Below are 23,284 nucleotides of genomic sequence, written 5' to 3'. Positions count from 1 at the left end.
TCTAGCTTTCATCAGATTCTCAAGGGGCATGTAGACTCAGAAAAATTAAGCAAGGGCCATGGACTTACAGGATTTTGTTTAAAAAGTAGAGGTAGAGGGAAAGCTATTTTTAAAAAGTGCCCCAAAACAGTGTTGTATCAAATTAATGATAGTTTTGCTTTCCACTTATTGTTTAATATAGAATAAGTTTTCCTTAGGAGACAATGAGTTTTGCTGCTTTATATTATAGTATTATTATGGTTTTCTCTTCTTAATATTGGTTATTTGAAGAACCCACATAAAGATTTTTGAAGGCTAATTGCTAATAACTAGCTTTACCCTAGTAGACATATATGTATATATACTTTTATACATTTTAAATATATACACATTTAAATATATTTTTTAATTGCTAATAAGGAACTCTGCCCTAATGGACATTGAAAATAAGTATGTATTTCCTAAAACATGCTCATTTTATAGATAAAGAGATTAAAAGCTGTATATTGACTTGCTCAAAGTCATGTTGATTTGTAGTATATTTGAGCTATGCCAAATTTTTGCTGCTTTCATGAATCTAGAGATTATGCTAATATTTAGATTTATTAGAGCTGTAACACATCTCTCTGTCCTTAAAGTTTCTGGTTTCTTTTTTCTTCAGACTTTCTTCAAAGACTCCGGACTCTGAAACTGCAGGCTCTGCTTTTTACCGGTTTTAAACTTTTTTTTGATGCAAGTTGCAGAAACCAGGAGATAAGGGCAGAAGAGAAATCAGTTTACAGTTTGAAATTGTATTAGGAACCCACAATGAGAATTGAGGTTTTTCCTAAATCCCAGTCTGGCTGCTACTGTTTTCCATGGTAGTTGCTTTTCTGCAGGAGAAGATCTACCCTGTGTGCCAAAGTGACACCAGAAACACATTCTTTACTCCTCTGATCTATTGTTTTAAAACTGTTCAAACCTGTGCCTGTTGTATTTTGGTCATAATAGTAGTAGGAGTTGGAAAATGGAGGGACACCCTCTCCACAGGCTCCTGACAACTCCATGCTGCCTTGTAAAATGTTAACTTTTATGTAGCTGTAATTATAGCATGGGTCTTCCCTGATGGCACAGTAGTAAAGAATCTGCCTGCCAATACAGGAGATGCAGGAGACCTGGGTTCCATCCTTGGATTGGGAAGGTCCCCTGGAGAAGGAAATGGCAACCCACTCCAGTATTGTTGCCTGGAAAATTCCATGGACAGAGAAGCCTGGCGGGCTACAGTCTGTGGGGTTGCAGAAAAATCCGACAGTACTGATTGACCAAACAACAACAAATTGTAGCACAACTACAAGTTAGTGGTCTCTTTCATCTCTTTGCCTTATAAGTATTACTAATGATTGCATATAGTATGACTAATGGTTATTTTTAATGATTGAAGAAATTTCCCATTGTTGATGATGCAGCAGATGTGTCTGTGCTGATGGCATTTTTACTGTTGTAGTAGGAATAATAATTGGTGTGATAGTTAAGGGCATGACCTTCTTTGTCAAGCAGACCTGAGTTTTTGAGTCTTTACTCTGACACTGTGAACTTTAAGCTAGTTGCTTACTTGTTTGTTTAGTTATTTGTATTTCAGCTTGATTTATTAAATGAGGGCAATTAATAGTACGTGTTTCATCGGGTTGTTAGGATTAAGAAAGATTTCATATAAAGTGATAAATGTTACTTTTTATTATTAATAGTATTATTTTCTAGGACTGGGATTACTGGGTGAAAGAATATGAATGTTTTGTATCTCTGGAGGTGAATTGCCTAGCTGTTTTCTGAAAGGGTTATTCCAGTTGCTGTTGGGAGAATGTGGAGGCATCAGCCTTCAGCTTTCTCTCTTATTTTTCCCAATGTGATTTTTTATTTTCTATGTCAGTCCCTTTCTACAGCTAATTTTTCAACAAAGTATGCCCTTGTGAGAAATGTAGACCCTGTTGGTCTATTTTCTGTGATGTAGGGACTGTTGCTCTTACCTCCTGTGTTGTCACTTGCTGAAGTGTGTTCAGCAGCATCTCTGCTCCTTCTGGTGGGAATCTGCACTTGATGGGCATTTCTCCTCCCAAGAAAGGGAGGTGTACCAGTTTTCAAAAGTTGTTAAACATCTATTCTGGCACGTGGGGTTTTGGACCAAAAGTCATTAGTTGTTAGAAGTCTCCTTTTAGCTTTGGCATTATTGATAAACATATGTAAATTGTAAATCTTCAAGCTTTGCTTTATGCTTTCCTTGTGTTCACATCTCCCTCTCAAGAGATAGAAATACTGATCTGTTTCTGCCATTAAATCTGCAGATTTTTATTGGGAGCCAACCATGTATGCTGATGGCATAGAGCAATAGTCCACAGTCAGTAGTAAGTTCTTTACACACGTCAATAATGTTGCCCTGTTTACAGTTTCCTGTAATCTAGGTAGGGATGTGAAATGAAGTTGGTAGCTCCTCTTGCTCAATTTAAGAACTCAGAATTTTTCTGCACTGCTCAGGAAATTAACAGTGTACGTTGTGTCTCTTGATCTTGAAGCATGGGGAGGATGAAAATTAATCCTTCTCTAAGAATGTGGTTAGTTTGTGGTAGAGTTGGTGCATGTTCGGGGCTGAGAACATAGATTGTACCCAAGTTTGAGAGCTTAGTAAATCAGTAGTTTGGCAGTAGTTCACTAGATTCAAAAAATTGGATGAAGCAGCTGGCTTGGAACCCCTTAGGCAAGCAGAGGTTGATACAATTTTAGAAGGGTTACAAAATCTAGACCGGCAGATAAGAGCCAGGAGCTGAAGTACAGGTGCAGGCAATGTCTTGTCTGAGGGCCAGACAACTAAGAATTCAGGAAATCAACAAAAGTGGAAGGTTCTGACCAAATGGAGCAAGGAAGAAAAAAAATACAAGGGAAAAGGCAAAGAAACCCCTCCAGATGTACAACTTCTGGCACAAGGATACCAGTTCAGAGAAAAATCTATAGCTCATTGTTTAAAATATGTATGCAAGCGTGCCATTTGGATGTGGAGAAGTATACATGAGGAAGTGCAGAAAGCCTTGTGTGGGACCTGGAATGCTAGATGTGTGAACTTTAATACACAATACACCTCTTTTTGATCAGCTTTGAAAAAAAAGATTGGAGGAAATGACTGGTGTTGGTTGGTGAAGTTCTCAAGTTGAAAGAGGTTGCTGGAAGTAGAATACCTTCTTAGCCCAAGAGGACGGACTTAGTTGCTCAGTCGAGTCTGACTCTTTAGGACCCTTTGGACTGTAGCCTGCCAAGCTTCTCTGTCCATGGGATTTTCTAGGCAAGAACACTGGATGGGTTGCCATTTCCTCCTCCAGGGGATCTTCCCGACTCAGAGATCGAACCTGCGTCTCCTGTGTCTCCTGCATAGGCAGGCAGATTCTTTACTGCTGAACCACTGGGGAGACGACATTTAGGAAAGCCTTTTGATCTATAAAATATTAGAGCTCGGGCTCTTGGTATTACTTAATATAAATTCTTAAATTTACAAGTAAGGAAACTGGATCCTCAGTTAAAATGACTGGCCTTAGTTTACCCAAAAATTGAAAGCAGACCTTCTTTACTATTTGTGTATATTTGTAGAAAATTTGTGGCTACTCTGGTTTCAGTAACCAATCTTCCTGTTATGAAATTGTCTCCACCTAGTGGCAACAAGTATATTGCAAGAGTGAGTCCAACGACGGGAAAACTGCTGCGGGCCTTTATCCCTCAGGGCTTGTGAGGGAGCCCGCCTGGTGACAGTTGTGTTGCTTTGGAGAGGGGAAGGGAAGAGACACAGCCGTTACTCTGAAGTGAACGCTTCTGACACTGTTTACATCGTCAGCAGTAAATATAATGCCTGACTCAGGTATAAAGAGTTTACAGATTCCCATAAGTTTATGGAAAATGAAAGTAATGTTGACTATGTAAAAAGTGTGTTAAGCTTTTACTTCAGTTTTTCATGTACAACCACATACATATTACATAAAGGTATATGTATATATACATTTTTTTCCCTTTTCCTATCTTTGTTGTAAGTTAAAAGCATGATAACTTCCATCAACGGGGAAGAGATGAACTAAACGGTAAATGATACCGGGACAGTTAGGGGTGGGTGGAGGGGAAAAGGTCCCAACCTTTGTAAAATATGAAGTTATGGAAGTAGAATTAAGTGTGGGTGTATGGTTGATGTTGTTTATAATATTAGAGTATGGATTAGCTTTCCAAAGAAGCCATAGAGGGAAAGATAAATACATTAAAGATATATAAAAAATAAAATCTGTGGCTTAAAGAAGCTGAAGGCAAAAGGCAACAAACTGGGGGAAATATTTAACAGTCACGACATAGGCAAAAGGTTGATTTCCTTAGCAGAAAAGATTCTTACAGATTACCTTTTAAAAAACTAATAGAAATGAATATGAATAAGTAATTGACAGATCCCCCAAAATGACCAATAAAGCTATGAAAATGCACTCAGTTTCACTCATGGTTGAAGCTTGCAAATGAAAACAACAATGAAGTATTATTTTCCACCTATCAAACTGAGCATGCTTTTTAACAAAGTGTTGCTGATTCTTAATTGGTAGAAGGGTACGGTGGTCTAGCAATTTAGCAGTGTTTGTCTGAATAAAAAAAAGTTACCTGCCATTTGAGCCAGTAATTTTGCCTTTAGGAATTTGCCTAGGCAACTTTTTACTGGCAAATATAAAGTCAGCAAAACATATATTTAATGAATGGTGAACCACATCTTCATGGGGGACAGTTTCAGGAACTTGTACCGTTTGGAAATCCCAGAAGTTTCCTTGGGTCACTTAAAACTAGTCTTTAGGTAGAACAGTGGTCTCTCCACCCTGGCTATGCATAAAAACCTTCTGGTTGTCTTTCTACCATACCAAGAGCCCCAGAGATGAGAATTCATTTAGTCTGGAATGGAACCTTGGTATCAGAATTGTGTTAAAGCTTTCTTTGGTTCCTGTATGCACCAAATTTGAGAACTACATCTCTAGATTAAGATTATTTTTACTGTGGGTGCATCACTTTTCTTCTGGTAGAAGATAAGACTATTGGACAAGTTAACTGAAATTCATATTTTTTTCACTTTGTCCCACTCTCCCTTTGGCTTCCTCTTGATAATTTGGGTTCAGGTGGTATATTAGTTTCCTATTGCTGTGATGATAAGTTACCACAATATGGTGGCTCAAAAAATAACACAACTTTGTCATTTTACAGTTCCGACAGCCAGAAGTTCACAGTGGGTCTTGCGGAATCAAGGTGTTGGCAGGGCTGTGTTCCTTCTGGAGGCTCTAGGGGAGAACTCATAATCCTGTTCTTCTTTAGCTTCTAGAAGCTGCCTTTGGGCTCACAAATTCTTCCTCCGTTGTCAAGCCAGCAGTATAGCATCTTCAGATTTCTTTCTTTGATTTATATCTCTGCCTCCATCACATTGCCTTCTCTTTTTTTTTAAGGACACTTATGATTCTTGTTTAGTTGCTCAGTTGTGTCTCACTTTTTTATGACCCTGTGGACTGTAGCCCGCCAGGCTCCTCTGTCCATGGGACTTCCCAGGCAAGAATACTGGAGTGGGTTGCCGTTTCCTTCTCCAGGGGATCTTCCTGACTTAGGGATCGAATCTATGTCTCTTACATTGGCAGGTGGACTCTTTACTGCTGAGTCCCTGGGAAGCCCACCCCTGTGATTAGTTCAGTTCAGTTGCTGAGTCATGTCCGACTCTTTGTGACCCCATGGACTGCAGCGAGCCAGGCTTCCCTGTCCATCACCAACTCCTGGAACTTACTCAGAGTCCTGTCCATTGAGTCAGTGGTGCCATCCAACCATCTGATCTATTGTCCCCTTCTCCTACCTTCAGTCTTTCCTAGCATCAGCGTCTTTTCCAATGAATTGGCTCTTTGCATCAGGTGGCCAGAGTATTGGAGCTTCAGCATCAGTCCTTCCAGTGAATGTTCAGGGTTGATTTCCTTTAGAATTGACTGGTTGAAAAAAAAGAATTGACTGATTGGATCTCCTTGCTGTTCATGGGACTCTCAGGTGTCTTCTCCAGCATCACAGCTCGAAACATCTCAGATGGATACACCAAGGGGCGGAATGAGAACAGGGCTGCTGCTCATGTAACTGGTGCTGGCTGACAAGAACCCTGAGCAGATGCATTCTGAAGTCTTGGGGAAAGACTGACTGGGGCAATTTGAAAGTATCTGTAGGGGTGAGGGGACTGAAGGAGTAATGTTGCTGCTGCTGCTAAGTCACTTCAGTCATGTCCGACTCTGTGTGACCCCATAGATGGCAGCCCACCAGGCTCCCCTGTCCCTGGGATTCTCCAGGCAAGAACACTGGAGTGGGTTGCCATTTCCTTCTGCAGCGCATGAAAGTGAAAAGTGAAAGTGAAGTCGATCAGTCGTGTCTGACTCTTAGTGACCCCGTGGACTGCAGCCTACCAGGCTCCTCTGTCCATGGGGTTTTCCAGGCAAGAGTACTGGAGTGGGGGGCCATTGCCCTCTCCGAGGAATCATGTTAGAAGAGGTGAAATACTAATGACAAGTATTGTATAGGAGGGCACAGATGATGCTAATTATCTAGATCTGCTTTTTAAATGCTTTAAAAATATCTTAAAGCATTTATTTTTCCTGTGACAATAACTTAATTTTATATAGAGACCAAAAAATGTTAAGTCTGTTACCAACAGTACTCAGAAACAATTAAGACTGGATAATGAAGATTTGGTAAATCACCTTTGAAAGATTCCTGCTCTATGTTCCATAGTGTGAAAAGATGTAATCCAAATAGGAGTTGATTATTTTTTCTTTATAAATAAAGCTATTGGGTTACTGAAAGTAATTTAGCTTTCTATTCCAGATGTTGAATCCAAAAACAACTTTTCCAATAAAGAACACTTCCTTTGCATTTTTAGAAGCTTACAGAAATCAGTCTCTGTCTTACAGCTGTAGCTTTAGATTAAACTGCTGTGAGTGGTTTTTATGAGGTGATGCTTACTGCAGGCAGTGTTATGATGGCACTTGGATTGCTTACTCAGAATTTATTATTGCTCCGTAGTTTGCCTAGTCTTGAATAAATTTCTAAACTCTTTTAACACCTGTATCCTGTGAGCAAGCAGTGTTTTAATTAAGGAACAAATTGTTTGCTTGTTTGCATGTTGTATAATGAAATGCACGAGGAAAAGAAAATTGCTAAAGATTGGGAGAGTTAATTTTGATGTGACCTTTATTTATGTTCAAAGGTAACCATGGAAGAAAAAGATAAGTTTCTTAATATAGGGGGGAAAAAAGAGTTTCATAGTTTTGTTTCATAGTGGTAGGGATCTCAAGAAAATAAAGAAAGATGCTTTCTAGGAAAACGGGATAATCTAAGTACTTTAAAAGTGATTGTGTTTTCTGATATATGGCTCACAGTTTTTTAAAAAACCTTAAATCATATACAGAATAAAGACATAAGTGTTGGCTGTGCGGGGTTGATTATATAGTTAACTTTTACCTTTGGCAGTCTTGGTAGGCTAAAAAATGGACCCCTGTTCTCTGCCTTCCATCCCCCCCCCCAAAGATATCCACATCCAAACCCTGAAATCTGTAATGTCACTTTTTTAGAGGGGAGGAGTCTTTGTAGATGTTATTAAGTTAAAGATTTTGATACAAGGAGATTACCCTGGGTTGTCTGGGTGGGTTCTAAATGTTAATTACATGTGTCTTTCTAAGAGAGCAACAGAGTTTACATTTAGAAGAGGAGGCAGTATGACCACAGAGGCAAAGATTGGAATGATGTGGCCACAGGTCAAGAAACGCCAACAGTTACTCCAAGCTAGAAGAGGCAAGAACAGAATCTTTCATAAAATCTCTGGAAGAAGCGCAGCCTGCCAACACCTTGATTTTGGCCCTGTGATACCAGTTTAGGATTTGTGGCCTTCAGGACTGAGAGAGAGAAATTTTTATTGTTGTAAACCACCAAATATGTAATAATTTGTTACAGCAGTCACAGGAAACTAATACATCAATCATTCTTCAGAGTATAAATGGACTCCCTATACATACAAATATATATATAAAGTATATGGAGTATAAATAGCTCCATATACTTTAACTCTTCATCCTTTTGGGGGGTGGGTATAGTTATAGCTCAAACTCCTTAGACTAGTTCTATTTCAGATACTCTGAAAAGACCAGGCGATTTTTATGATTAAAGCAACTGGTAAGCATTTTTAGGCACAGAACTCTGAGATTTAGCTCAGAATATGTTATATTTGAAGCTCCTTTTGGGGAGAAGAGTTTTTATTCATTCTGGAATCTCCCTGGTGGCTGTTCTACAGCTCCACTTTGGTAAGAGTACACTTTAGACTCTTAAAATTTTACAACACAATGTCAGCCCTTTTGCCTGTGCATCTGCTCTTTAATAGGAATTTTTCTTTCACACAGACTACAGAAAATGTGCACTTGAGACTCTTATTGAGAATGGAGTTAGGAGTTTTTATGACCCAGCTTGTGCCAGGGCATCTTCGAGACTTGAGTCTGGTTTACTGGGAGTCTGCCCAAGCTTAAAGATTGTATAGGTTCTCTACACTTTAGCCTTATATCATTAATGATCAGACAGCAGTGTACTTGGCCTATAGTATCTTCACCTTCTCAAAGGTTATATATGTGTTTGGGGAAAGAGAAGGATAATTTAGGAAACATGCATTTGAATGTCTGTATATGTTATTCAAAGCTGTGGTTTAAAATGCTGTTTTTTTAATGCCATCTAGTGCTCCCTTTTATAAAAAAATCCACAAGTTTCTAGTGGGATTTGAGCCAAAAATGTTCCTAATAACTTCCTTTTTTCCGTTAAGCTTCCAGAAACTACTCTTAGTATCCATCTACATACAGGTTACTAGCAATAGACAACGACACATCTGCCCTTTTCGGTAACTTTTGTTTGTTACAGAAAAGGCCTTAAATTCTTGAGAGCAAATAAGCCTGTTAGTTTGAGTAAAACAATTTTTTTTAAATCACACAAGGCATATGCTGAAGCGTTCTTATATTCCTTTGTTGTTGTTCAGTTGCTAAGTTGTGTCCGACTCTTTGTGACCCCGTGGACTGCAGAACGCTAGACTCCCTTGTCCTTCACTGTCTTCCAGAGTTTGCTCAAAATTCATGTCCGTTGAATCAGTGATGCTATCTAATCATCTCATCCTCTGCCATCACCTTCTCATTTGCCTTCTAACTTTCCCAGCATCCAGGTCTTTTCCAACAAGATAGCTCTTTGCATCAGGTGGCCAGAGTATTGGAGCTTTAACATCAGTCCTTCCAATCAATATTCAAGGTTGATTGATTTCCTTTAGGATTAACTGGTTTGATCTCCTTGCAGTCTGAAGGGACTCAGTAGTCTTCTTCAGCACCACAGTTCAAAAGCATCAGTTCTTTGGTGCCCAGCCTTTTTTATGGTCCAGCTCTCATATTTATACCTGACTACTGGAAAAACCATAGCTTTGACTCTGTGTACCTTTGTCAGCAAAGTGACATCTCTGCTTAATACACTGTCTAGGTTAGTCATAGCTTTCCTTCCAAGGAGCGTCTTTTAATTTCGTGGCTGCAGTCACCATCCACAGTGATTTTGGAGCCCAAGAAAATAAAATCTATCACTGCTTCTGCTTTTTCCCTTTCTATTTGCCATGACGTGATGGGAATGAGAACCCCATGAAAATGTCTTTTCGAAAATAATAAAATTATTATTTTTAAAAGGGGGTTATGTAAAATTTTTGATTTTTAATGTTAGAGAGTGTCTAAATCATTTTTTACCCTTGTACTTCACCTATTGGGAGCCTAAGAAATAATAGTTCCTATTTATTGAAACAAAATTATATCTTTTCAGTTTTATGGCTTATCATTTATAAAATGCCACACATTTTATATGACCCATCTCATTCAGCTTTACCAATGACCCTGAAAAAATTTGTCACTTTGCAGATTAAAAGATAAAACCTTGAGTGTTTGCTCATGGATCCATAGCCAGTAACTGCCAGCGTTAGGATGGAAACTCAAGCTGATCCAGTTCCAAAGAACACTGTGCTTTCTAGGTGTCTCATTTATTTTACTATAACAAGGATATCCCTAAAATATGAAGTTTGCTGACTTTATGCTTGAGGAATTTTTGGTTTAGTGGATTTGTTTTTCCTTCTAGGGAAGCCAGAGAATGATCTTGGGAGCAAATATATAGCCTAGTTAGGGAATTTGAGGGTTTTGGAGGTCTCAAAGAGTTGAATGGAACCTGTATTAGTATTGTCTTCCATTTTTTTCATATGAAACCTGCTCTTTGCCACATTTAATGTCTATAGGGCATCCCAGGTGGCTTAGTGGTAAAGAATCCACCTGCAGTGTGGGAGATGCAGGGAATGTGGGTACAGTCCCTGGGTCAGGAAGATCCTCTGAAGGAGAAAAATAGCAACCCACTCCAATACTTCTTGCCTAGGAAATCCCATGGACAGCGAAGCTGGCAGGCTACAGTCCATGGGCCATGAAAGAGTCAGAAATGACTCAGCGACTAGACAACAGTAACAGTGTCTATATGGTTTTTTAAATACTCCCCTCAACCAGTTTGAGGGTTATAGATGGGGTGGAACAAAAAGACACTTTGGGGAGCCTTTACGTTACTTTGCTTGCCAGGAACTACTAAGTGAACATTTACGTGCAGCCATGTTTTGTGTGTTTGTGTGTATTTAGTTGCTCAAGTCGTGTCTGACTCTTTGCTACCCCATGGACTGTAGCCTGCCAGGCTCCTCTGTCCATGGGATTTCCCAGGCAAGAATATTGGAGTGGCTTGCTGTTTCCTTCTCCAGGGGATCTTCCTGACCCAGGGATCGAACCCGCATCTCCTGCACTGCAGGTGGATTCTTTACCATTGAGCTACCAGGGAAGCCCGAAGATGTTATGGTTAGCGTCTCAAGTCCCTAGATGGATCTTCGAAAGACGAGTCCGTATTGTAATTGAATTAGTACACAAGTACACATTTTCCAGTAACATAGACACATAAATATAATATATTGGAAAAAACTTAAAGTGATAATTTTAATTTCTAAGTTGGGGATTAATGTACTTTTGTCCTGAAAATTAATTTTTGTATTCATTTAAAAAAATTTGTCACTTTTCCTAAAGCGTGAATTGCAGGACATGTTTTAGCAACCAAATTCTTTGTGTTAGAATGATAAAAATTTAATAGCCAGATTGTTCCATCCCTGAAACCGTGCCACTGCACACTTCCAGTGATTTGAGAATTCCTGATTCTGTACACCCTTTCTAACAGTATTATCAATCATCTTAATTTTTGTCAGCATCACAGCCAAAAAATAGAGCATATATATAGATAACATTGTCTTGATTTACAGTTTAGTGATTTGTAGTGAAGTTAAGCATGATTTAATTTTGCTGGCCACTAGTAATTCCCGTTAATTACCCATTCATCATTTTGCCTATATTGAGTTGTCTTTTAAATTGACTTAGGGCAGGATCTGTTATGTATTATGGATTTTGACCTTTGTTTATTATGTATGTTGCAAATATTTTCTCTTTGTCAGTTGGCTTATCTTTTAAATTTTCTTATGTCTGTCTTTTCTGGTCTACTAATTGTAGTATCCCTGCCATGTCTGGTTCTGATGTTTTGTTTCTCAGATTATGTTTTTGTCATTTGGTATGCCCTGTAATTTTTTCTATTGCTGACATGCCAACATGTACTGGGTAAAAGCAGCTGTTGCACAAAGGCTTTTAGTAGTGTGGTGGTGAGGTGTTGGGGAAAAGTGACGGTTCTGTACTCTTATATTTGGTCTCAGAATGTATTCCTCTGGACTGCAAACTTCACTAGTGGCTGTTAGTTTTTTTTTTTTAACTCCTTTTAGGTGGGACAGGATGACTAGAATGGACTGGAGTTGGTTATTTCCCTTCCCCATGTCACTTAGGTTCTGATAATATCCCAGCAGGTTAGGTTCTGGTTACCTAGTTTTCTCTGAGGGCAGGCTTTGTTAAGAAATAGAATGCTCTGGCATATTTTAAAATGGTTTCCTTTCACTCTCTGCTGGTAGCATGAAGGGATTTTTCTCTGATAATTGCTGTGGGAACCTGTTTGCGGTTCTGGAGGTAAATGTGACAGTATTTTGGGGGCTCCCCTCCCTGTGACTGGGTCCTCCTGGACTTTTTAACTCTCATACTTGTCCACACACAGCATACTCCAAGACTTTTTCAAGTACAGAGTTTCCTACCTGACACTGGTTCCTCCTGCAGTTGAGGTGTTGAGATTCCCAATATTCTGTCTCTCCAGTTTTGGGACAGTCGGTATCCTTCTGTCCTCCCCTCACTTATGGATCCTGGAGGAGTGGTTGATTTTTCAGTCTGTTCACCTTTACATGCAGAACTAGAAATGAAAGTCTTAACCTTTTTTCTTATTTTTTTTTGAAAAGAGAAAGATAAGCTAGTAAACCTCTTTCTGTAGAATGCATAGGAGTTTCCTTTTTTTTTTTTTCCCCCTTTTCTACCCTTTTCTTTATGGGTAGTCACTTGATGCAAAAAGGCATTTAGTAGTGGCCTCTGAGAAAAACTGCTTTTAGTAGTAGTGTTGAGAAAAACTCAACATGCAAAAAAACTAAGATCACGGCATCTGGTCCCATCAGTTCATGGCAAATAGATGGGGAAACAATGGAAACAGTGACAGACTTTATTTGCTTGGGCACCAAAATCACTGCAGATGGTGGCTGAAACCATGAAATTAAAAGACGCTTGATCCTTGGAAGAAAAGCTATGACCAACCTAGATAGCATATTAAAAAGCAGAGATGTTACTGACAAAGGTCCGTCTAGTCAAAGCAATGGTTTTTCCAGTAGTTGTTTATGGATGTGAGAGTTGGACTATACAGAAAGCTGAGCACTAAAGAATTGATGCTTTTGAACTGTGGTGTTGGAGAAGACTCTTGAGAGGCCCTTGGACTGCAAGGAGATCCAACCAGTCCATCCTAAAGGAAATCAGTTCTATATATTAGTTGGAAGGACTGATGCAGAAGTTGAAACTCCCAATACTTGCGCCACCTGATACGAAGAACTGACTCATTTGAAAGATCTGATGCTGGGAAAGATTGAAGGCAGGAGGAGAAGGGGACGACAGAGGATGAGATGGTTGGATGGCATTACCGACCTGATGGATGTGAGTTTGAGCAAGCTCCAGGACTTGGTGAAGGACAGGGAAGCCTGCTGTGCAGCAGTGCATGGGGTCACAAAGAGTCGGACATGACTGAGTGACTGAACTGAACTGAGTCACTTGTTGAGTGGTGATGTTCAGTTGTTAAGTCGCTAAAGTCATGTCCAGCTCTTTGCGACCCCATGGACTGCAGCACACTAGGTTTCCTGTCCTCCATCTACCAGAGTTTGCTCAAATTCATGTGCATGGAGTTGGTGATGCCATCCAGTTACCTTGAGGTTGTTGTATTGAAAAAGCTTTTGAAACCACATTGAGGGTCCACAAAAGGACTTTGTGATCTGCCATATGTGACAATGTGGAGAGTCAGCATGAAAGCCAGGTATTTATGGTCCTTCCAAGAACATTCTGAATATACTATTGATATTTTCCCTTTGGTTATTGAAGCTGTGAACTCTCAACATGTAACTGTGACTAGATCTTTTCTCAGGATTTATTTTGTTTCTGTCACTGCTACTAAAATTGCCTTGTCTGAACTGTAATGCTAATATTCGCTTCACAACTTTGTGTGTCTGCTTTGTGCAAGAAACATTTCTGTTTTGTTGGGTATCCCTTTTCTTATTAAGTGTCATTTGGGTGGGGGTTGGCCCATGGGTAGACCTAGATCTTCTGTTTTGCGGCAGGGATCTTCAGGCAGTAGTCAACTCCTATTAACTGAAAAGAGTCTACTTTGTCCGACACCTCAGTTCCCTCCTTTACTGGCTTCAGCTCTACTTTCCAGCCTTTCAGATTGTAGTTATTTCCTAGGCCGTGCATTCTTACTCCTTTTCTCTTTCTTTGATCTGTGTATATGTCCGTAGTGTGAATATCTAGACGACTCCCAAATACGGGTCATCAAAGCCACAGTTCACTCTCACCAGAAGAAGAAGCTGAATGTCTTTCGTGCTCCTGACCTGGGCAGGAAGTAGCTGCAGACAGAAATGCAGCTTGTCACTAAATCAGAGAAGGGGAAAGTTTGTATATGATTTGGGGGAAGGGTAGAATTGAGGTTAAATTTAAGTGAAAAATTATATATTGACTTAAAAGCAAAGAGAAACTAGTTCTGGGGAGCTTATCTGTTTGGTAACTGCCAAAAGTGGAAGTTTGAGCTTCCTGAGTACATGTAGTTTGTGTGCTTTAGGCCAAAGTAGAATTTGTAGCGCCCTCTGTATATGTGGATTGTGTCTTGAGTCAGAAAATGGAAGTTTTCATCTCAGATCCCCTTTTGACCCTCCTTGGACAGATCACAGGAGATGTTACTAAATATTGTTGATATCTTCACTGCCGACAGGTTCTTAAAAATTGAGACATACCCTCTGTGTTCTCGTAGACTTCTACCTTTACTGAGGCTTTCAATGGCAAAGTCAAAGATCTCTCTTGGTAAATGTCACATTGCACTTGAAAATATGTGGGTTATTTTCAAATATCTTTTGATACTGATTTCTAACATAATTCCACAATGATAAGAGAACAGATTCTATTTCAGTATCTTTAGACCATGAAATTTTTGCACTTTGTTTTATGTTAATGGTTATCTTCCAATGTCTCCTGGTTTATTGTCTGGGAACTTGAATAGAACTTGTATCCCACTGTTGTGTGAAAACTATAGAAATCTTAATTATGTTGAATTGGTTCTCATAGTGATTTTCAGGTCTACTATATCCTTCTACTTCTCTAATATATTCATTCTGTTAATTTTGAGAGTTTGGTATTGAAACTCCAACTAAAAAATCTTAATCTACTTAAAAAATAATTTAATATATAGTGGAACTATATGTAACCTTGTTCTGTATTTTCCAAATCTCCTGTAATTGTGTTATCATACTTTCATAATTTAAAAAGAAAAAAGAAAAAAAATGAGGTAGTGGTTTTGGTAATCAGCAAGACCGGATCCTTTTCCTTTTTTTTTTTTTTTTGGTAACACCTGCTGTGTTATCTGGTAAGATGGCATTGGCATTCATGCAGTAGCATTTAAGACTAGGTACCAAGGAACTTATGATTGATTGTAATACAGATTCAAAAAGAAAGACTGGAACATTTTCAAAAGTCATATTGATCCTGGTTTTCCAAATGATACTGTGATGTTTTGGAGCTATGACTAGCTTGTGGTTTACTTCCTAAATCTTAGTTGCCACAGGTATACAAATATCCAAATCAGATAAAATTTGGCTATTTTCAGTGGAACTGATATCTCTAGAAACAAGGCTTTAGGAGAATATTTTATTTGACAGTTCCTATTAGTTTGCTGGCGGAGCGTTTAACAGACAGATGAAAGGAGTGTTCTGTTTATAGTTGACCCCAGGGTAACAGTGTTGGGACGTGGGTTAGGATTTAGAGTTCTGAGAAATTCCTCCTGTCTTAGTAGTTTTAGTTCTCTGATGGATGCATTTTGTTATTATAGAGTTTATGGTAGAAAAGTGGCATGTGTATTTACAGGGAAGCTGTATTTAAAGGTAGTTTACTTTGAGTTCAGTGAATTCCAGAGTCGTCTTCAGAGCTGCATCCTTGGTAGGTTTGAGGCCATTGTTCTTTACACACACACATCCCACCCGACCCCACCCCACATATACCCTTTATTTGCTAATACGGAGCAGTGCCTCTTCCACTTATTTTTTCTGATTGCTGTATCTGTCAGTATCTTTACAAATAGGTCCTTGAAACTTAAGAGGCTAAAGGACCTTTGTTTTTTTTATCTGAAGTATCATGTGTGTTTGTTTTAGTTTGTACTTTGTCAGTTTTCTAAAGGTCTTCTCACATTTTCAACTGCTGTGTTGGAAATTATCCAAAGTTGCAAATTTCTGTTCCTTTTTTTTTTTAATCCTGTATTTTAGATGTTAGCCTGTTAAGAAAAAGAAGGGCAGGTTCTTTTTACATTGTCTGTTGGGCCTGTCCCACAATACAGGTTGTACACTTTGATGCCAGTTTCATATGTTTCCTATTTATTGTTCCATTCCTTGCTCACAACCTTGAATTTTAGTCTGACTTTTAAAGGGAAGACATCAGAAAAGGCTTGTGTATCACTCATGTTTTCTTGCTTTTTCTAGTTCCTTGCATTCCCTAGTCTCCTGTGGAGTGTTTTGTACTTTCTTTTTTTCTGTTTTTCCAGCCAGTTTTCAACACTTTATTCATCTGAGAGGCTACAAGTAAATGGAGTCATTAATATAAGCCTGGGATTCCTGGACACAGTGTCTTAACAGAATGAAATCCAATAGCAGCCCTTAGTCTCTCTGCCTTACGGTTTTGGAAAGTTTTTTTATTATGACTGTTAACCCTAGACTGTACCTTCCTTTAGTTTCCATTGGTTTATCTACCGTTGTAGCAGTCTTAAGTGGGTGTGGGTCATTGGTGGTTTTCCTGGGAAAGACCTTGAGGAAAAGGTAGTTCGTTTGGAGTTTCAGGGGAGACAGTAAAGGGGGACAGAGAGTACAAAAGGTGGTGATGCCAAAACAGAATGCTGGGTGTGTAAGGAGGGCAGGTTTCAGATAATCTGAATGCTTTTTCTCTTTGCTAGAGTCTTTAAAGACATGCTGCTTTGAAGTCCAAGTTTAATTTTAAGGCTTCAGCATAGCAGTCAGAAAGACTGGCCATCGTGTTTTGGTACTTCTCTTCCTTTCTTTGCTAGAGCTTGTTTTGGTTGTGTTGATGACACGCTGCATACAGTAGGATCAAGCAGTGTTCGTAAAGTGGTGGCTTCTTGTTGTTTAGTTGCTAAGTCGTGTCCCACTGTAGCCCACCAGGCCTCTCTGTCCATGGGACTTCCAGGCAAGAATACCGGAGTGGGCTGCCGTTTTCCTCTCCAGAGGATCTTCCCGACCCAGGAAACAAACCTGTGTCTCTTGCGTTGACAAGCGGATTCTTTACCACTGAGCCGCCTGGGAAGCCCATAAAGTGGTGGCTAGAAACCATGATTTAGTCCCTAGAGTACAGAAATGTTAACCTTAGTCCCTGAGTACAGAAATGAACGGCCTCCTCCATTAAACAAAGTGATGTCTCTTTTAGATATCTCCTTGTGAACGTTTTTAGAGAGGCTTATGGCAGAGTTTGTTGCTCCAGAGAGCAGACGCTGGTCTCTTGGGTCTCTTGTATCCGTTGGCTGCTAAAGTTTAACTACATAGCAGTTAGTAGAGCCTGTGCCATCATCTGATCCTCTGAAGATTGAATGATGCAGAAAAGAGTATTTCATCAAGGAGAAGTTTCTTTCACAAAATTCTTTTAATTTATGATTCTCAGAGAATAGAGTTAAAGCATTCAGGGAGATACTCAAAGAACCACAGGATGCTAATCATAGAATTAACAAACTCAGCTAGTCTAGTGACTGCAACTCAGCTATACTAGCTGAGGAAAATTGCTCAGATTCCAGATTACTGTAGGGGACACTGATCAGGGATCATACAGCACCTGAATGATAATTTGGTTCAAGGACAAAAGGCTTAAGGAATGTTTGCTTGTTTGGGAGTCCACTAGTTCCAATAAGCAAAATGAACAAGGCTTTAGGGTAGACTCAGTGGACAGCCTCAAAATTAAAAACAAAATTCATGATTCACTCAAATTTGAAAAATTTGAACATTTCACATTTTTGCTTGGACAAAGGCAAAATTTCATGTGGAAATGTAGCTTTCTGTCGATGAGACAGTGTGAATTGAATTTTAGAGGGGACTAGAATTTAGGTTAAAGTTCAGTGAAGTGCTTTTACTTATAAAAGAAAGTTAATTGCTCATTAGGTGGAGTCTTGAGCAGATATTTTAAAAATGGTATCTGCTAAAAGTGGGAAATTCAGCATCCTGGATACAGATAGATCATGTCCTTCGTTGTTTATGTGCCAGTGTAGAGTATATGATGTACTGTGATGGTGCAAATTGTGTCTTTAGGCAAGTGTGATATTTTTCCTTCTCACTGTCTACTGGACCACTGCCACTCCCTTAGTGCTCCATTAAAGAACTAGAACTCAAGGAGACCTTGAAATTGTATCAAATGGTGAGCAGTAGGAGAAACTAGGACATTCAGCCAGAAGTAAAGAAAAATCAGGTGGGATATGATAACAGTGTCCAAATATTTGCAAGACTGTTGCGTAGCAAAATGGTTCGACTTAATCAGCTTGCCTCCAGAGGGCAAGCTGTAGGGGGGATGGGTAGCAGTTTTGGACTCGTCATTAGGAGGAGCTTTCTGAATTAGAAGCTGACTTTAGTAGACGGGAGTCTTCATGAGTGGAGCTGTGAAAATAGACGCAGGATGACCAGTGGCTTAAAGCGCTCAGAAGGTAGATTCTGTGTCTCTGGGAAAAATTGAACCCGGTGACCATGCTGAGAAGTCTGACATTTTCCTGACTTAGTTCTAAGTTCCATGACCACTAGTTTCAGAAAGACACTTGTTATTTTGGGTGAAGAGGATTTTCTATACATTAGTAATAGTGAAGCATTCTCTGTATGCGGACTGTTAGGTGTTCAGGGATCAGTGATAGCCTCTTGCTGTCAAGTAGCTTGTATTTATAAATGGAAATATTCTTGAGCTTTTCTTCATTTTCATTCTTGAACTAGTGTGTACTTTTTTTTAATAATTATTCTCAGGATTTACAGTGTCTAAAAATTAGTTTTGAGATTTACTTCCCTTTCAGATACTAAAGTGTTTTTCTCTTGTCTTTATTCCTAGCAATGTCTCAGGCTGTGCAGACTAATGGAACTCAACCATTAAGCAAAACATGGGAACTCAGTTTATATGAACTACAACGAACACCTCAGGTAATGTAGACCAAGATAATTTAGGGAAAATATGAGACATATGTAAATTGGAATATATTTTTAGAAAATGAAAATTTGAAAGACCATAACTGTAATAATACATTTATATACAAAATAGTCCTAAATTTTGGGTATGTTGGTTGACCATTCATTGAAGAGATAATTTGAGTGCCTGTTGTGTACCAGGTCCTAAACTAGGGACTAGTGTAAAGTGGTGAATAAAACAGATGTGGGATCAGCTCAGGGAGTTTAGGCATCAAGCAGGTAAATTACACATATGAGAAGTTGTATATAGGAAAGTTCCTCGATGCTGTAATAATAACAGGGTAACTATTTTGAGAAGGTGAAGATGGGAAAGACTGGGAGAGGAACAAGTTTGAAGGAGATAAACATCCTTAAAACTGAAGTCTGAAAGTTTGAAATGCCTGTAAGACAAGCAGAAATGCTACCTAGGGGTTTGGGCTAAATATAAAGTTTTAGGACGTGTCTGTGCATTTTGACCACAGGAATGCCGGTTTGCCTAGAGAGAGAGATGAGCAGAAGGCTCAGAACTTTATCCAGAGGAGCTTCAGCATTTAGAAATTAAGTAATGGGAAAGGAGACTGAGAAGGAACAACCCCAGAAATGGAAGGAAAAATGGGAGATGAGGAGAGGAGATAAAAAAAAAGAGGACAGAGTGTTTCAAGGAGGATGCAGCTACTGTGTTCAGTACTACTGAGAGGATGAGTAAGATGAGGATTACAAAAGTGAACATTCAAGTTGGCAGTATATAGTTGGTAACCCTTGAGAAGAATAGGTTCACTTGAGTAGGTTGTGCTGTGTTAAAGGGGGAGGAGGGGAGGTGAAGATGAATAGGTAATGTTTTAGAAAAGTTTGGCTGTGCAGAGGAGCCGAATGAGTGAAAACTTGAGGGGAGCGTAGAATCAGGAAGTTTTAAATTTTGTTAATGAGAAGTGGAACTACTCTCACCCCATTTCCCTCTGCACAAAGCTCTAAGGTTCACGTTTCACTGCCGCAACCCTATGTTAATCCAGATTGATTTAGTGAGGAGGGAGAGATTGTTGAAGTCTGAGAGCAGACAGAATAATTGAAAGGGGAGTATGCTTGGGAAGATAGGAAAGAGCATATATTTGATAGGAAGTGGTGTACTTTCTCCTTGTAATAAGAACGAGGAAGATGCTTTATAAAGATCAGGTAGAGAGAAAATGAGAGCTCTCTTTTAATGAATTTGAGGTAAGGTAATCTGTTTAACATTTCCATGATAGAAGGTCTGCAGATAGAAAAAAAGGTGTGAAAAACAGTGTAGTGAAAAGAAAAGTGAGTTTTTACTGATACCAGTCTGGTTGTGTGATTCCTCCCCTTCTCCCCTCTGCAGTGCTACACAGATACACAGGTGCAGACATGCAAACCTGGATGGATGGTTTATCCAGGCTTGGGATTTTGCTAGGCAAGTTTTCAAGGGGCCAAGGGGGACAGGCTTGATTACTAGCTGGGTCATCATCATACCCTGTGTGATTCATAAAATGGAGGTTATAATTCCTAAGTCAAAAGTTTGTGTACATGTTAAACTAAGTAAAATACAGAAGGTGCTTTATATAGAAAGGTTGAAATATGAGAGATACTTGATAAGGGACAAGTATCTAAAGTTTCATTGTCTTTTCTTGTGGAGTCATCAATCTTTGACCCTATAGAGAAAACACAAACATGATGGAGAGCCAGTGGAAATAGGAAGTGTCAGTAACCCTGTTGGAAGCCCTTATTTCTACCTGCATCTTCCTTTTCAGTGGCCACTAACTAGACCTCTTTCCTCAATCCATAGGAGCCTATATCGGTGCCTTGGTTCTCAGTGCTGCCTTGTGGGAACAGTCAGTAGTGGTAGTGATGGAGAAAGTAGGAGTCACTAATCTGTGCCTCTGGAAGATGTGGCCTGAATTCTACATTGGAACTCCAGATGCATTTCTCACTGACAACAATTTTAGTCATGACAATTAGAGATACTAATACTTTTTACTTCAGACAGATGTGCTATAGTTTAAGTCAGTTTGTAGGTTAGCCTGAGAACCTGACCACTTGGTAGAAAACTGCTCTGTGGATCAAGATTTTTTAAGGATCAAAAAGTGATTTTAAAACAAAATCCTGTTAAACTGTGCATACAGAATATTTAAATTCATATTTTAAAATCTTTTAATGGATGGCATGAAATATATAGTTTATTATCAAAATGTTGTACTTTTGCAGATGGAAAAATTTTTAGGGTTCCTTTAGCCTTAACTTCCTCATTTTGCAGGTAAGAAGACAATGTTAAAATTTTCAGAGTTGCAGAGCTAGTTGTTGAACTAGAACCTAAGCCATCTGACTCCATATTCAGTGCTGTTTTAAAATTATACCAGACTAATTTACCATTAGTTGTCTTTTAAATATATGATATTCTATCTTTAACATTATGATAACAGATTTATATAATGCTTTGGTGCTGGGGCTTAGGGAAGTTGAAGGAGATTATAGATAAAACAAGATTGTTGTGAATTGACAGTGATGGCGACTGGATGATGGCTACACAGGTGTTCATTTTTGTCTCTTCTGTATTCTTGTATATTTGAACTTGTCCATAACTTAAAAAAAAAAAATAGGTAGCATTTAATTTTAAAGTGATGTTTTTACAGGAGGCAATAACAGATGGCTTAGAAATTGTGGTTTCACCTCGAAGTCTACACAGTGAATTAATGTGCCCAATTTGTTTGGATATGTTGAAGAACACCATGACTACAAAAGAGTGCTTACATCGTTTTTGTGCAGACTGCATTATCACAGCCCTCAGAAGTGGGTATGTTAAAATGAGTGATACCTAGGTATTTAAACTATGTGAGGACAGTATTCTAGTGCTCTGGGTTTTAAGAAATACATATTCATTTGAGAATTGGAAATTTATCTAAAGTCTAGGTTGTAATTGTTGGAGAATCTTTGTTTTGAAACAGTTGGTTTTATATAATTTTAGAAGCTTTTCAGGATGAGTTTTTATTTTGAGGAAACTACAAAGCTTGGAACCACGGTTTTTCCACTTCTTACGTATGTAAAATAATATGATGATGAAAGCTATTTTAATAAAATAATTGATAACATGAATATTTATTAGTGGATAGTTTTTCCTTGTATGGCATGGATATCAGAAAGGGGAACTTTAAATTAGGAAAGACTAGATTTTCATTTCTAAAATGGTTATATATAAATTATCATAGGGAAGTATTTAGATTTTTCTCTATTGGCAGGTAGTAGAGAGTATCTCAGGTTTCAAAGATCGTGCTTATAGCCACTAGTCAGATATTCATGGAAAGTCAGGTTGATCAGTTTAAATTTCTGTGACTTAGTAAAGGTATTGGGAAAAGGATGATAATAATCTGGACTATTTTTGTCTTCAGCCCAAAGATAATGGTATTACTTACATTTTCTTTTCCCTCTCTTTATTTAGCAATAAAGAATGCCCTACCTGTCGGAAAAAGCTAGTTTCCAAAAGATCACTAAGACCAGACCCAAACTTTGATGCACTCATCAGCAAAATTTATCCAAGTCGTGATGAGTATGAAGCTCATCAAGAAAGAGTATTAGCCAGGATCAACAAGCACAATAATCAGCAAGCACTCAGTCACAGCATTGAGGAAGGACTGAAGATACAGGCTATGAACAGGTACATGAGCAAGAAGGCCAGATAGGGTGGCCATTTTTCTGAATATTTTATTAAATACTGAATTTACTTAACACCTTCCATTTTGAAAAAGATAAAATGCAGTAACCAACAGTAGTTCTGTGTAATTAGTTTTTCATGCAGGTATAATATATGTCTCCTGGGATAATAGGGGATTCCTTTTAAAGTAATAGAATCTTCAAAACAAAACCTCACCTCTCATATACCCGCTTCTCTCGCCACTCACCACTGTACTTCTCTTCTTTTCTTCATAAGAGTTGTCTGTGCTCACCAGCTCCAATTTCTTCCCATTTTGAACTCCCCCAGTCAGGCTTTACCCCCACCCCTCATACCAAAGTTAGCATTGACCTCCATGGAAAAATCTAGTCGCTGATTCTGAGATCTCATCTTACTTAGTATTTTACACAGTTAATTTCTCTTTGATTGGTTTTCTTTCCCTGGCTTTCAAGAGATCATATTCTCCCGGTTCCCTTTGTATGTCATTAGCTGTTTCTCTTCTGCAAACTTAACATGCTCAGTACTGAATTGTCAGTTTCTGCCCCCTACTTCTTTCTTGCTATTTCAGTTGATGGAAACATCATCATCACACTTGCTTTAGCCAAAAATTTAGGAGTTACTGTTAATCTCTCTCTTTTTTTCCCAGTCTGTATACCAGT

General features: G+C 38.8%; 1 protein-coding gene across 2 annotated transcripts in view; it reads left to right on the top strand.

The window, feature by feature from the left end:
• RNF2 (ring finger protein 2) overlaps positions 1-23,284 on the top strand; it is a 37,884-nt gene that overhangs the window by 9,578 nt on the left and 5,022 nt on the right. The window contains exons 1-4 of one of the 2 annotated variants that reach the window (XM_070473940.1): positions 14,472-14,573; positions 18,840-18,928; positions 21,592-21,752; positions 22,395-22,610. In XM_070473940.1, the coding sequence (XP_070330041.1) occupies positions 14,549-14,573; positions 18,840-18,928; positions 21,592-21,752; positions 22,395-22,610 (491 nt within the window). In that variant the 5' untranslated portion in view covers positions 14,472-14,548. Of the gene's footprint in view, positions 1-14,471; positions 14,574-18,839; positions 18,929-21,591; positions 21,753-22,394; positions 22,611-23,284 lie in introns of those variants that run through there. The other variant, XM_070473941.1, reaches the window with a different exon arrangement.

This window comes from Odocoileus virginianus, chromosome 11, assembly GCF_023699985.2.
Source record: "Odocoileus virginianus isolate 20LAN1187 ecotype Illinois chromosome 11, Ovbor_1.2, whole genome shotgun sequence".
NCBI lineage: Eukaryota > Metazoa > Chordata > Mammalia > Artiodactyla > Cervidae > Odocoileus > Odocoileus virginianus.
This window is presented reverse-complemented; position numbering and strand designations above follow the sequence as displayed.